Source organism: Sinocyclocheilus rhinocerous, unplaced genomic scaffold, assembly GCF_001515625.1.
Source record: "Sinocyclocheilus rhinocerous isolate Xijiao unplaced genomic scaffold, SAMN03320098_v1.1 scaffold75, whole genome shotgun sequence".
NCBI lineage: Eukaryota > Metazoa > Chordata > Actinopteri > Cypriniformes > Cyprinidae > Sinocyclocheilus > Sinocyclocheilus rhinocerous.
The window spans coordinates 1,305,274-1,322,159 of record NW_015632455.1 but is presented as its reverse complement, the minus strand read 5'-3'; the positions used below and the strand labels follow the sequence as shown (position 1 = coordinate 1,322,159).

Genomic DNA, 16,886 nt, shown 5'->3' with positions numbered 1-16,886 from the left:
ATGTCCACGCAAATTTTTCACTGCACGTCTTTAGTAAATCATGACAGTAGTTTTTTTTAAAGTGCCCCTATTATGGGTTATGAAAGGTTCATATTTTGGTTTTGGGAGTCCCCAATAACAGGTTGACATGCATGCAAGGTCAAAAAACACTTTCATTGTCTTATAATATGCATTTATTTTTTACCTTATTTGCTCAACGACTCCCAAACGATTCGCTCGACGATTCATTCTTTCAAACTCCTCCTTTGCGTGATGCTAATCTGCGGTGATTGGTCCGATTGGTCTCATTTTCATTTCATCATGCCTGTAATGCCTGATAAAACGGCGTTTGTGAGCGCAGTGCTGCTTTGTGTACAGCTATTTTTACCGCTCCAAAAGCGGCACCTAGTGGCAAAGAATGAATTAGCATTTTCATTCAGACCAACCCGAAAAGACCAACAAGTGGGCGGGCAATATGCTAATGTTTCATGTTGACGTCAACATGAAACGGCTTGGGATTAGTCTTAAAAACGACTCGTTTCAATGATTCAGAGTCGACTCTTTCTTTTGAGAGACAATAACTTTATACACGGTGCACTTTCAGATTTAAAACTTTGCAGGATGCTTTCATTCACTTAGAGCTGTGTTACACACTGCATGAAAGGTAAGTTTCAAAAATCCATAACAGAGGCACTTTAACATGAACAGAGAAAGAAAAATTAGACTATAATACAAAACAACAGTATGTACAACTAGCCTACTTAAAAACATTCAATTAGGATACACATTCATGTTTATACAAAACAAATAATCATACGCCGTTTTAAACAATACAAGTATAACAAAGTGTCTTTATATCAGTATTTAGCTATACAGTTGCTCATGTCAACAACCCTTATTTAAAAATGGCTTCGGATCCCTTCAAATCTCTGTTCAATTTAAGAGTCTTTCTGTAAACACTTCAGTCAGAACATATGAACCAATTGAGCTCAATCAGAATTAAATTTCTGTCCAATTGAAAGTGTTGCAGATCGTAAAATTAGCTCAATAAATTGTACACAAAACACTCGCATGAACCTGTGCACTTGCTGCTTCATTATAATGGCTGCGGTCTGTTTTTAGTCACGGCACACACTCGCAGTGTCGATAAGCTGTCACGCCTGTCTGAATGCATTCGTCAAACACTACTGCAGGTGTGAGCGTTGACACGGTGGTCTGATTTTGAAGTCTTGTCAATTAAAACAAAAACACAATCATAGTTTAGGATTTAGATGCTTTTGAGAAAGCAACTTGCTTGTTTTCATGCATTTTTTGAGTTGTAAGCAAATTTTCTAGTAAACATCTGTGAATATCTATCTATCTATCTATCTATCTATCTATCTATCTCTGTCGTTACAGTATCACAATGCTTCGGTTTTACATAATTAAAGCTTTGCTTGAGTTGGTTTTCATCCTGTTCTACTGCCAGATCACATTAGTTACCGCATTTGTGAATGAAATTTTACAGATGTGAGTGAAGTAATGTTTTTAGATTGCTAATTGCAAACATGTCCTGTGATTCTGGAGTATAATTTCAATAACTCAGAGCACTGTGTAGGAAAATAAAGAACAGATTTGGAGATAGAGAGGTTAAAGTGATCTCTTTCTTATACTGCACTGCCTTGTTGCTATTAAGCCATTTACGGTGCCTTTTACAGTCGTGCATTGAATAAAAGGGATGGATCAAATGTAATACATGCGTACTTCACAATTACACTCATGCAGTTTTGGATGTTTCCCACGCAAATAGATTCAAGTACAGAAATGCAAAACACACCCAGCAATCTAGTATGATTAATTTTGGGAGGCTGTCAGTAGCTTGAGATGTCAGTATGATCATGCTTTAGAACTGTAATCATATTTTAAGTAATCTTGAACATAATATTGTTTTGTGCAGGTGCACAGTAATCAAACCATTCCAGCGCTGATGGGCAGCATCCCATATTACAGCTCTCATGAGTGTCAATGACTTCAGCCGCGCTCTTACCCACATACTTTTTTCCTCACGTTGACATTGTTTTTATTGTTGGAGGGCAGCGGAATTTATTATTTATTAATTTATTATATTTATTATTTATTATTTCTGGCCCTACTAACTCCCCATGCGCTTTAAAATCTTGGCGTCTGACATGCATAAAAAAGTTGTTTTGTGTCAAATTTGTAGCTCTCGAAATGAGCATGCTTTTCGAAAATGCCCAATAAAAATGCCTATTTAAAACAGATTGCTAATAAAATCATAACTTTATGCTTTTATGCTCTCAGAATGGGTTTGCAGTAGTTGAACCATATGCTTTCTTGTTCCTAGACGCTAGAGTCAATGGACACTGGCAAACCCTTCCTGCATGCGTTCTTTGTCGATCTGGATGGCAGCATTAAGACCCTGAGATATTACGCCGGCTGGACGGACAAGATTCATGGGAAAACCATGCCGGTCGGTGAGTATCAAAGCCAGTTGAATGGATCACTTTGTCACTTGTGTTTTCAGTCAAATCAGCTGATTCATTTAGTGCTGTGATTGAACGTGTGAACCAGAGCTCAGCGATTCTCAATTAAAGAATTAGCTTCTTTTCAAATAATGAGAGTGAATTTGAATTCAATTGGTGATGCACCACGGGACGTAAAATTGGAATTTTATAGTAAATTGGAGCATTCTGGGAAATTAAGTGATTTTGCGCTTGCAAATGTAATTAAATATTACAGAATATGTCTAAATGAAATACAATTTTCTGGCATTTAAAAATCCAATGTTTTTGGAAATACGAAGTTTGCATGTTTATGCATAATTAATAATGACCTTAAAAAAATAAATACTTACAAGCAGGTATACACTACCGTACAAAAGTTTAGGGTCGGTGAGATTTTTCTAATATTTGCAAAAAGAAGTCTCTTATGCTAGCCAAGGCTGCATTTATTTGATTAAAAATACAGTAAAAAACATTGTGAAATGTTATTATAATTTAAAATACCTGCTTTCTATTGCTGTATATTGTAAAATGTAATTTATTGCTGTGATCAAAGCTGAATTTTCAGCATCATTACTCCAGTCTTCAGTGTCACATGATCCTTCAGAAATCATTCTAATATGCTGATTTGCTGCTCAAGAAATATTTATTATTATTATGATTATTATTAATGTTTTTGTGGAAACTGAGATAGATTTTAAAGGATTCTTTGATGAACAGAAAGTTCAAAAGAACAAACATTAATGTGAGCATTTACATCTTACTGACCACAAACTTTTGAATGATAGTGTATGAATTAATTTAAATTTTAATTATACTTAAAAGTGAAGTGTTCATTTTTTTCATTTGTAAAACACTATTTTAAATGTAAGTTTAATATGGATTGACAACTGTGCATAAGTAATTTGTAGGGTTTGGACTGGAAACCTATCTGGAAACTTGAATGTAAGAATTCTGCTTCCTGTGTGCAACCCGAATTCCGAATTTCCAATTTAAAAGTCCCTCTCAATTCAGCTCTGCTGTGAACATAATAAACACATCCAAGCCAGCCAGTGTTTCCCAAAAGTCCTCTTCCTCTTCATACTAGAGATGAGTTAATGAGCATGAAAGGGTTGATGGGTTCCCTTCAGCCCTGGGTGGTATATCATCCCCCTCTCTAATTCTTCCTTTTCCCCCAGCATTCCTGCCACTCCAGGATACTCATTAGACAAAACATGCTTCCCTCCTTTCCCCCTGATTAGATTCAAATAAACCGTTAAAAGACGAAAGCCCTGGCACACAAAGGAAAAGGAAGAGGCTCTGATCCTAATCGCTGAGGTGCGACCGCTGATCAGCCGGAGTTCAGGGAATCAGCGGCCAGATAGAATATCTTGCTCTTTTGAGGGCTGGAAAACAGTGCGTGACTGAAGCCGCTTTGAATTTCCCCATTGATAACGGCTGCCAATTAGCATACGTCAATCGCCTACTGCCCAACTCAAGTGTTTATTTGGAAAAATGTGTCATTTACGGTTCATCACATTGGGCAGATTAACCCGGATTGTCGACGCGCCAATTATAAGACCAATCTGGCCAATTTGACATTTCCTCCCACAGCCAGAGGTGGATCGCTGCGTGGATGTTGCATTGGATCCTGACCAGATAAAGCTGTCTTTTCCATGCATATCTGACATTTGGTCGAGTTAAGCTTGTAAAGCCTGACATATAAAATAATGGTTCAAAAAATTTTTGTTTTTTTTAATGGAAAAGTTTATTGAACATTTAGACAAAATCCTCTCCCAAAAAATGTTGCATTTTTTTTTTTGTGGCGTATCATATTGGATACATCAAGCTTTTATGGCTCATATAGTGAGAATATGGTGGTCATAATTGAGAAAAAACACTTAAACTGAGCATAAACATGTCATTTGTTGCAGATGTTGGTATTTATATGGTCAAAAAGTAAGATGAAATTCTGATGCTTGCGATGTTAATTTAATGAGATCTTTATAACAGTATAATAAAATACTTACATAAAATGCATATAAATTTCGATATATTTCCCAATAATATGTCTTAGTAAGATGATATTTAAATGCTTAGTTTTATGATCAAAGCTCTGTAGTTTCAAAATGTATAATGCAATTCAATACAATGATTGAGAGGTGAAAAAATTAACGTTCCTTAAAAGCCTGATTATCGTATTTGATACTCACATTTGAAAAAAATAAAAATTAAATAGCTTCAGTCCAGTAAATGTTCTTCTCGAAATATGACTAATAATATAAAAGTTATTCTTATATTTACTTTATAAAGATTATTAAAGATTTCACAGCAAAAAGTATAAAACATGAGCTGAAGTATACAAAAAATATAATTGTTTTACTTGCTAAATAGTATAAACTCAGAAGGTATGGAGTAGATTGTGTGCAACAGGTTTTTCAGCAAAGTTTTAATCATGTTGATGATTTAGAGGCCTTAGAAATTTGCGTGTCAAATATGATACAGTAGGGTTCATAGGGTTTAAGCTAATTCAGTTCTTTGATTGGATTTAATTACAGAGCTGTGGCTCCACATAAATGCATTTTAAACCTCATATGTGACCCTGCATCACAAAACCAGTCAAGTCGCTGGGGTATATTTGTAGCAATAGCCAAAAATACATTGTATGGGTAAAAATTATAGATTTTTCTTTTATGCCAAAAATCATTAGGATATTAAGTAAAGATCATGTTCCATGAAGATATTTTGTAAATTTCCTACCGTAAATATATCAAAACTTAATTTTTGATTAGTAATATGCATTGCTAAGAACTTAATTTGGACAACTTTAAAGGTGATTTTCTCAATATTTAGATATTTTTGCACCCTCAGATTCCAGATTTTCAAATAGTTGTATCTCGACCAAATATTGTCCTATTATTAACAAACCATATATCAATGGAAAGCTTATTTATTCAACATGATGTATAAATCTCAATTTTAAAAAAATTGACCCTTATGGCTGGTTTTGTGGTCCAGGGTCACATATGTTCTACTTTTTGGTTCTCAACATGTCAGATTGCAGTATTTTTTTATTTTTGTGTAGACAGATGCATTACCTGCTGCTGGAAACTTGCCGCGACGTTAGAAGTCAGAGGGCGAGGCTTTGTACAGTTTTGCTGAAATAAAGCCCTTCTAGATGCCATGTAAATTTAACCTTTGATAAGCAGCGTTGTCGGATCAGTTACAGCCAGAGATGAGCATTGTGTGAGGGAGTCATCAAGTCTGTAATCACCCCGACACACTGCGGTGTGGGGAAACACGAGAAGGTCAGGGCTCGGAGAGGCCGGCTGCACTAGATTAACAGGCGTAGCTCCCACGTATCCATGCACACTTATATGAAATGTCACGCATGGACGTTTGTTGTTGGGCTGTAGTTTTAATTGGATGACTCTTATGAAGTTCACAAGACCACAAAAGTTGCATTGCTGCCTGTTGTTTACATAGGCATCATCCTAACTAAAATGCAACCACATATATGACTAATCTGGACCGCTGTAAATAGACAGCAACTCGTACAAATTTCTATGAATTATCTATGTAAGATAATTCTGTAATTCTCTTATAAGCATCACAATATATCGCACACACTATCACTAAAAAGTCCAAATTTTAATGCATAAATACTCAAATATATGAATTCAATACATACATTTATATATGAGGTTAAATCTAATTAAAATATATACAAAAAGTTCAATCTAATACAAATAAAAATTGACAATTTTGTGTGTGCTATATATTTTTATGTTTACTTCCTCACAGGTAAAATAAATGTAAATGATTCCAATTAAAATTCTATCACTTATTTGACATATTGTCATTATTTGTCTTTTTTTCACTGAGATCATCAAAACGCATTCTGAGATTGCTGTTCAAAAGTTTGGGGTCAATTAATTAATTACTAATTAATTACTTTTTTGAAGGACCTATTAAATTAATCAAAAGTGACAGTAAAGACATAATATTACAAAAGATTCTATTTCAAATAAATGCTGTTCATTTGATGTTTATATTCATCAAAGAATCCTCAAAAACCCATCAAAATATCAGTTTCCACAAAAATATAAAACAGCACAACTGTTTTCAACATTGATAATAATCATAACTGTTTCTTGAGCAGAAAATCAGCATATTAGAATGATTTCTGAAGGATCGTGTGACACTGAAGACACGAAGGCATCACAGGAATAAATTACATTTTAAAATATATTACAACAGAAAACAGTTATTTGAAATTATACAAATATTTCACAATATTAGTACTGTTTTTACTGTATTTTTGATTAAACAACTGCAGAAATTAGTAGCACTCTCATGCTGTTCCAAACCTTTATTTTATTATGTCCGATATTCGCTGAAAATCTTTCTCCACACTTCAGTTCACAGAGAAAATAGTAGCAAGGAGGTTTGTTGTAACGACATAATGGTGAGTAAATAATGAAGTAAATGTTCGTTTTCAGGTAGAATATGTTCAGTAATCAGTCGCACCAAGGCCACTCGAGTCTTTAACTGGATACACGATGGAACAAGGAAGTGGTAAATTGGCCAATCTTAGTGGCATTTTCCAACGGAAAGGTTCAAGTGCGAAGAGATGTGATAAAACAGCATTGCTACCTTACATTACCTCGACTGGATATCTGACTCCTGGGAGAGAGAGCAAAGGGAGAAAGAGAGCGGTGAGGGTGAACAAAGCTGTGCATCCAAGCCAAGAGCAGATCAGCAGCGGGTTTGAACTGCTGCCCAGACTTCTCACACACCTCAGGCCTCTCTCGTTTCAATGTGTCTCCAGTGAAAGCAGAGGGGAAAAAAGCAGCAGAACATATACACTCTTCCTGACCAGAGCTTTGTGTGGGCCATTGAAACCGTCGCTGTGTGTTTTTCCCAATGCTTTGTCTCTCATGTTTGGTTTTCGGTGGTCACATCCAAGAGCTTCCCAAGGAAACAATGATTATATATCAAAGGGGAGCTTAGTGTGTTATAACGTTTAGTGCCTCTTGACTTCCTCATTGCTTTTTTTCTTCCTCCCAACAGATGAAAACTTTGTGTGTTTTACCAAACATGAGCCCGTCGGTGTTTGCGGAGCAATTATTCCGGTGAGTTTATGACTATTTTTTCATTCGCATTTCATTTGTCGAGCATTTAACATCAATTCACAGTAGGCAAATCGTGAGTTTATGGCACATCCCAATTTGTAATTGGTATTTTTAGATAGAAGTCGTATTTTTCATATCTTTTTTTTATTCTTATTACATTTGTATTTTTAATTATTGTTAAAAAAAAAGCAAACATATAATCTTCAAATCTTTGAAATCTTTACCTTTATTCAAAGGCCGTTAAAAATACAAAAGTGCTCAGTGGAAAAATGAAACATTTTCGATATCAAGTGGCCGTATTTTTAATGATTAAAATTAATGTAATTTTTATTATTCATTCTATTCTGTCTATCACTGTTTAGGAGTAACTAGTATCAGTGCAACTAACTATTTTCAGTAGTTTGATTGTTTTCAAAAGCTTTTACGCTCTCACTTACATGAAGCAGTAGTAAGACTGATTCATTTTAATCGTTTAATTTAATCGTTTAATTTTAAGCAGTTTGTTTAAATGCATCGGTTCACTTAAATTATTAACTAAATAATTTAAGTCTCTGTGCAGACATCTTTATTTTTTATTCTTGAATATTTATCGGTAAACAGTAATATTATAATATTTAGTACAATCATTTTATAAAATAATAAAAAAAAAATCTTTTTCTTTTTTAACTCAATAAATAATCACACTACCATTCAGTAGTTTGGGTATAAGTTGGTAATTTATAACATATATATATATATATATATTAATATTATATATATAATTATATTAATATTCTGATTTAGCAATAATATATATATATATTTTTGTCAAAATACACTCCTCAACTTGACCGCTGAGGGAACTAAGATGAGGTATAAAATAAGGTAAGAGGGGAGGGGTGCTCACCTGTATCTGAGTCAGGGTTCCCTCGTCTCCATAAGGACCAGGTGCGATCTCGAGAAACGGCGAGCAGAAAATCATCAACAACAGGTGCGTTCGAAGAACCGAATTAGCCAGATCCTGATTAGCGTGATGATATCATCTTGGATTTTTTTTTTAAATTTTTTTTTAAATTTAATATATGTAATATTTTCTGTTTTTTATTTTAATATACATTCAAATGTAATTTATTCCTGCATCATATTTTGAATTTTCTGAATTCAGCATCATAAGCTGAATTTTCAGCATCATTTCAGTATACTCCAGTCTTCAGTGTCACATGATCCTTCAGAAATCATTCTAATATGCTGATTTGATGCTCAAGAAACATTTCTATTATTATCAGTTTGGCACACGTAAAAAAAAAACATCCGATTATAAGTAGCTTGTAGTATGACAATGGTAATCTGTGTAAGCAATAAAGCATGAAATCGCTGTATTATCTGATTAATCCTGTTCTCGAACGCTTGAGCACTTCATTTGTGAATTTGACAGCATTGGCATTTAAACAGATAAAGTAAAAAAGAAACATATTTGGACACGGTTTAGATCATAAACACAATAGGATCCAGTGAGCTTTGAATCACACATACTGTACATGATGGCTTTGTTTATATACTGTAGCCAACGCCTGTCTAGAGTCTTTCAGATGCATGTAAGCAAACACCTTGGATAAAGATACACACACAGACGAACACAAATACACCGCTCCCTCTCGCAGACAGCGCACTGTATTATGATCTCACGTGCCATTGAAGCTTATGAATGTTTATGAAAGCTCGCGACTCTCTGAAACCACGAGGCCTTGTTTGGTTTCCTTACTGTACAGAGGCTGTTTTCTCACTTGACGTCACTCTGGGGATCTTTTGTGAAGCTTTAAATACGCACTAATTCCAATTACAGGAAAGCAGCGTGACCGTGAGCTATGAAACGAAAGTGCGATTCGACTCTCGTGTAATTAAATATCTCCCATACGCCCACCAAAGATCTCAACACACGCTAAAAAACTGTACAGATACTCAGAGCTGGGCAGTAACTGATTGCATGTAATCTGGATTACGTAATCAGATTCCAAAGATTAAGTATTTGTAATTAGATTAGATTACATTTTAAAATACTCGTAATCAGATTACAGTTACTTTTTTATTGATTACATGATTACATATTATTCACGCAATAGCAATACATTATTCATAGTTATAGCATTTAACCACTGGATATTCCATTTTAAAAAGTGTTTTCTCAACATTTCAGCATAGCATCAACTACTGATGAACACATTACATTTTATTTGAATTATCAGTGGTTTATTTAACAAAGTATTACTATGACTTTGTCTTTACAAACTTGATCTTCAATAGAATGTACAATGACATCGCTAAGTGGTTGCTAAGTAACACCCTAGCAACCACCGTAGTAAATCAAATAAAAAAAATCTGTTTGAATGCTGCTTAATACTCTCACCTTAATTGAGGTGTTGCTATGGAAAACGGAATGTACAGTATAACGCGGAATGTCACTGAATTTGTCAAATTTTGGATGGATACATCAAAAGTAGGTCGGTACACTTAAATCAGAATGCAATATGGACTAGTGTCTGTGAATATTAAGCCGCAAAAATACCATTTAAATATGAATCCTGCATGTTCTGCTTATCTCTGTGTGAATGAATGGCACAGACATGCGGTTTCGTTTACTATACAAATACTGAAGTGCACGTGACACTCACGGTGATTTCAGCATCTGCCGTCTCAATATATAAGTACATGAACACATGAACATAATCTCTAGAACTGCTCTGAGAGTCACTTCATCGGCATTTTACCATTTCTTTTGAGAAAAACTATCATCATATCACATAGGCTACAAACCGAAACTTAAAGGTCTTCACAGCAACCCGTCAAAATAAAAGTTTGGTTTAACTTGAAGAAACCGTGACAGAAATATTACTTAAAGGGGTCATATGATGCTGCTAAAAAGAACATTATTTGGTGTATTTGGTGTAATGAAATGTGTTTATGTGGTTTAAGGTTCAAAAAACACATTATTTTCCACATACTGTACATTATTGTTTCTCCTCTATGCCCCGCCTTTCTGAAACGCATCGATTTTTACAAAGCTCATCGGTCTGAAAAAGCGAGGTGTGCTCTGATTGGCCAGCTATCCAGTGCGTTGTGATTGGCCGAATACCTCAAGCGTGTGACAGAAATGTTATGCGGCCGGCGCGGTTGCGGCAACCACATGTGACGACCCCGGGCTGGACTCCGCTTCGTCCACGGTGAAAACCGATCCGCTTGTAACACTCCAAAGAGAAAGGAAAAATTGAAATCGCATCGTATGACCCCTTTAATGTATTGATAGTGCTACTAAAAAAAATGCATTTGAGAAAATTAAAAAAATGTAAACATCTCATAGGGCCTCAAAAATTGATTTTTTTGTTAAACTTTTAAGAAATTGTGGTTTAATATTGTAAGTTTTATTATTTCAATTAATTAGACATGCTTTTTGATTAAAGGGGTCATATGATGACCCACTGGATGCAACGAATGCCTCGATTATAATGGGTTTTCATGTTTTTGAATCATCGCTCCGGAATCGGGGAACTGAATCCAGATCAATTTAAATGGAAAAATCTGAATTTGGGAATAAATAAAACAGAATTTGGGAAAAAATAAAACAGATTTCATAGAGCCCTAGTGGTTGCAATGGCATTTACAGGTAGTTGCTAGGGTTTTCTAAGTGGTTGCTAGTGTGTTTCTAAACATTAGACCGCCAATATGCTAAGGAGATGTGGGTGGTTGCAGTGCCATTTGTAGGTGGTTGCTAGGGTGTTCAGAGTGGTTGCTAGGGCATTTCTAGGTGGTTGCTGGGGTGTTGCTAGGGTTTTCAGAGTGGTTGCCAGGGTGTTCTGACTGGTTTCAAAGTTATGAATGTTATGTATCACCCTATTAACCACCCAACAACCTAGTGCAAAAAAAAAATGTATTCAAAGCTGTTTCATTCTCATTCGCACCCTAGCAACTGCAAAGAAAACCCAAACATTGTGACAGTGAGTGAATTCTGCAATTTTGCACAATTTTTGCCAATACTCTTAAAGAATCTAATTGAATGAATGGCATGCATCCATAGGGCAGTCGTCTTTGTTCTGATAATAATAAACAAAGTTATTGTAATTAAAGGGCCTGTTTGAAGATTCTGGGTGGGTAATTTTTGACTATAAATGAAGTTACTGTCATCACTGATACACCATATTGTCTCAATTTTCATATGTTACAAAAGCCTACAAATCATTGATCAAATCAGGCCATCCAAGAATCTTAGTTCATCAATGAAAATGGCTTTTTATTGTCTTACGTTGCTTTGGAAACAAAGTACAAACTGTTGATAGACACTGGAGATTATATCATAAAGTCATTATTCATATTTGGGATTGGTTTGGTGGTAATTAGAGAAAGCAACACTGGCCTTCAGCGCACATGAGTCACTCAGAGAGAAAAATAAGAAAAGTGAAAATGCAATCCAGAAACATGTTTAATTGCATGACAACATCCAAAAAGATGTACAAATAACAACTCTCTACTGGTAAACAAGTGATTTGTGTACATATTTATGTAACTAATTTAACAAAGAACAGCAATTAACTTGATGGTGTGTTTTATATTTAAAGACGGCTGAGGTAACGTCAATGTTCATGCCACACTTTATTCACGAGCTTTTTATTCTACTTTTAGTTTCCGTTTTTATAAAACCTGTAGCAGCATAACAACCACTCAGAATATCTACCACACAGGAACATTCAAAGACCACAAAACTTTAAAAACAAAACAAAAAAACAATACAGTTCAGAAGCAGTCAGACTGAAATCAAACTAGCACAGCTTTACTGATGTACATTTGTTTGTTTATTTGATTTTACAAACCTTATGTCAGCGAAACAAGTGCTTAGCCGTCTTTACAAATTTGTCTTTGAACTTATGTTTTTGCGGCAGCTCTATAGCATTGCTGTTGAAGAGTAATTAGCTAATGAAGTGGATTTAATTATTGTAGAGTTAACAAAAGTTATCATGTGGGTTGTAAAGTTCGAAGCAAATATCAAATCATATGTCAGTAGATTGGGAAATGTTTAAAATGTTCATTCATAAATTTGTACGAGCTTACCTTCACGCTGTGGAAATCCAAACGGAAGACAAAAGACAACTGGCGCGGCACTGAAAAGGGGCGGAGCTATTTGAGGTCTACAATAGGGGTGGGGTTGGCAGCTGTTGAATGCTTGATTCTGATTGGTTGATGAACGTTGTAAGGTGTGCAATTATTTTCAAGCGGCAACCTCCCGCTCTCTCTCGTGAAGCCAACACGGAAGTGACTTAAACTGTAATTCGTCAACTGGCCGCTAGAGGCTGGCTGCAAAAGTGAGTCAGTCCCATAGACTCCCCATGTTAAAATGCCCAACTTTACAGCAGAAAAAAACATGTTTACAGCCTGGTTCAAAAAATTATTTTGGTCGATATAGCTAATTTTGCCCTTCATGACAACTGTGAGGGGGGTGAATTTTTTTATAACTCATCCGTTTAAATTATATTAAGCCTTAAAGTTCTGCATAATTAAGGGCGTGGCCACTTGAGTATTGCCGCTATTGCCGCTGCTGTCACCACCGTCTAGCTAGGTGGGCGTGGTTTCAGCAACCAGCTCCCGCCATTTTCGATTATCCGGGAGTGACGCGCGCTGACGCGCTGCCAAGATGGTGACGGCCGGCTCCGCCCACTTTGATTTCGATTATCCGGGAGTGACGCGCGCTGACGCGCTGCGAAGATGGTGACGGCCGGCTCCGCCCACTTTGAGCTTCAAAAACGCTCTTTAGAATCCTACGGGTGACGTCACAGACACTACATCCATGTTTTTATACAGTCTATGATTATTTTCAGGGAAATGCACGGCTCAAGTAGTTCCAGGCAGGTATTGACCGCATTCCATGTTCATATCACTGCGCCAAATGATTTCAGTTATTTCAAAGGTCTTTACAGTTTACAACAGCAAAAGAACTAAACCCTACAACGACACAAAGCAAATAAATAAAGTAAACAATAGGATGAAAAAATGACAAATTATTTCCATGTTTTTGCCTTAAAATGACGTTTTATTATTATGTACAGAAAGCACATTCTTTTTCTCCCACACGCTTAATCTCTCTCTCTCTCTCTCTCTCTTTCCATCTGTCTAATAACTTCATTATTAACTGCATTAGTCTGCTATCAATGGCTCAATCCTCCGTTGCTAGTTTTAAAATTATGTTTTGGAATTAACAATGGATGCATAAGAAATTAATTCTACACACAAGGACAAAAACCTGATGAATATCTTGAAATACAACATCTGAACAATGTGGTGAGGTGTGGTAACCGTGATTGTGTCTGGTCCGCTGAATTGTTAGAAAATAACGCACACGACACGATTTACCACCTCGGGGGTGCATTATTTTCTAGTAATCCAACAACCCGTTTTCAGCTATTTATTGCATGATCCGTTTAATTGTCTTCTGTATTTGTAGTGGAACTTCCCTCTGCTGATGTTTATGTGGAAGATCGCGCCGGCTTTGGCCTGCGGGAACACGGTGGTCATTAAACCGGCTGAGCAGACCCCGCTGACGGCTCTTCACGCCGGAGCGCTCATAAAGGAGGTGAGGGGGCAGCGGGGGCTCATTGCTTTGGTTTGGCGTTCTCGTTTGTTGAGTTGATTTTATTAATATGGACATTGATGATTGATTGCATCAGCGGTGCCTTTCTCGCTCCCAGATTTTGTGGTTTGATTGTGCGCATTGTACAAACATTGTAAGCCAGGGTTTCCCAGCCGGGGCTTCATGATTGATCTGCATGGGGATCGTGAGATTATGATGCCAAATTAAAGTTTGGCAGAGGCTTTTTGCACCCCAGTGGATATAATAAATTATAGCATTGGTCTCTGGAATACTTGATTCTGATTGGTCCATTGTAACACTAAGCAAATGTTTTTTTATAATTAGTTATTTTTTTATGAAATAAAATCAAGCAAGCAAGGAATAAATAACTAAATAAATAAATAACAAAGCAAATCTTTTGTAAAATGTGTTACTTTTTTTATAAAAAAATAAAAAAATAAATAATGAATAAAAAATCAAATAAATGAAAAAATGAAATAAAGCAAATCTTTTTGTATAATTTGTTACTTTTTATGAAATAGAAAAAAGCAAATAATTTGTATAATTTGTTACTTTTTGTAAAATTAAATAAATAAGAAATTAAAAAATAAAAGAACAAACTTTTATATAATTTTTTAACTTTTATAAAATACAATATATAACAAAATAAAATAAAATATGTATTTAAAAAACCATACATAACAATAACAATATTGTTGTCTTTCTTGGATTAAAAGTCACTTTGGCTAAAAGCCAGGCTATCTGCTAGATTCATAAATTTATAAAATCATAAATTTATAAAATCTAAAGGTACTATAAATTTTTTGAAAGGTTACAGTGTAAAAAAATCTTTAAAATACCTTTTAAAAAATAAATAAAATGCATTAAAATAAAAAAAATACTCAAAATATTACAAAATACATTACGATACCTGATCTTATATTCAAAAATGAGTAATTAAATTAATTAAATATATTTATTCAAACGAGTGCTATCAAACGATTAATCGCATCCATAATAAAAGTTTTTGTTTACATAATATATGTGTGTGTACTATGTATATCTATTATGTATATATAAATACACACACATGCATGTATATATTTAAGAAAAATATGTTATGTTTATATATTAAATATATTTATATATAATATAAATTATATGAATATAAAAATATATACTGTATGTGTGTGTATTTAAATAAGCATAATAAATATACACAGTACACACACATATATTATGTAAACAAAAACTTGTATTTTGGATGCGATTAATCATTTGAAAGCACTAATTCAATGTCTTAGTCTTAGAGGGGTATAAACCCGGTTGGGAACCTGGCTGTATTACAAAATGACTCAGCTGCATTGTGGGTAATGAGTTGTTGCTCTGTCTTTGTTTATACAAAATGCTCAAATGATCATGTTTAATTCTTCAAAGAGAGCAGGACACATGAATTGCTGTAAGGACATGGACTAAACTGCAGCTGTAAGCCTTCAGTCAACCGCCACTTGCTTTCTATTCAAGCCGTCTGTATCTAAAAAAGAGATGATTTATGTCTTCATCATTATGAATGAGATCAATGTGGTTTAAATCCTCAAAAGAAAAGCGTCTCTTTGTGTACATCAGCAGTCTTGCTGTCTCTGTCCCCGTGGGCAATTTTTTGACCTATTCATTTCCCATTTTATCCTCTTCCTTTTAAAGGAAAGAATTAAGCTGTATCAAACAGTATTAGGCTAGTATGTTTTTATAAGTAATACAAATAAAGCCTGTTCTTTCCATCATGTCATATACAGGCCGGTTTTCCACCCGGAGTCGTGAATATCGTACCTGGGTTTGGACCAACGACTGGAGCGGCAATCGGCAGTCATATGAACATCGACAAAGTGGCCTTTACAGGCTCCACAGAGGTGAGGAAGTTATGAGAAAAAGCTCATTGCACAAAGCCTTAAGAGAAATACAAAGATGAAGACACACAAACGAGTGTGAATGACACAAATGTAATTGTTGACATACTGTAAGATTTTGTTTTTTTTTCTGCCCAAAAAATCTACATTTTAAATAAATATGGTAAGCAGTGCAGCTTAGAGAAATATATTTTTTAAATTAAAAAATATATTCTATTTAGACCTTGACATGCCAAAATGTACTTTGAATGGCATTAAAATACATTTACGGTCTGCCAATGTATTTTTACAAATATATTCTGGATAATATAAGTATATTTAGATTGAAAATATATCTAAAAAAAGGGGGAAAATTTGAGAAAATATGAGTTATTGAAATGTGATGCAAATATATTGTAAATAAATTTGTAAATTATAATATATGGGTCAAAGACGAAAAAGGGTTTCAGCATAAAAACAATAAGTGTAATACTGCTTTAAATTGTTGTTGTTTTTCCCAAAAAAATGTAAAAAGTTTTCTGTTTAATTTAATTGCAACTTTGTTTTTGTTTTTCTGAGCAAAAAATAAATATCATACATTTTTCCCTGATTTACAGAAGACACCCACTCATTCAGTGTAACATTCTTGTCTTGGCATATTTACAACAAAAATCAATTTATGACATATTAAAAGACTAATTACATTTCTAAAATTTGCCACTATCCTAGATTTTGCCCATTTGTCAGTAAGAATATTTTACTCATTTAAAACACAATCAAATTTAATATGCTCCCTTATTCTTTTATATATTTTAATATG

At 34.7% G+C, this 16,886-nt stretch overlaps 1 protein-coding gene across 1 annotated transcript in view; it reads left to right on the top strand.

Moving 5' to 3' along the window:
- LOC107742307 (aldehyde dehydrogenase family 1 member A3-like) overlaps positions 1-16,886 on the top strand; it is a 44,427-nt gene that overhangs the window by 12,754 nt on the left and 14,787 nt on the right. The window contains exons 4-7 of the mRNA XM_016555228.1: positions 2,324-2,453; positions 7,533-7,594; positions 14,058-14,186; positions 15,977-16,090. Of these exons, the coding sequence (XP_016410714.1) occupies positions 2,324-2,453; positions 7,533-7,594; positions 14,058-14,186; positions 15,977-16,090 (435 nt within the window). The remainder of the gene's footprint in view (positions 1-2,323; positions 2,454-7,532; positions 7,595-14,057; positions 14,187-15,976; positions 16,091-16,886) is intronic.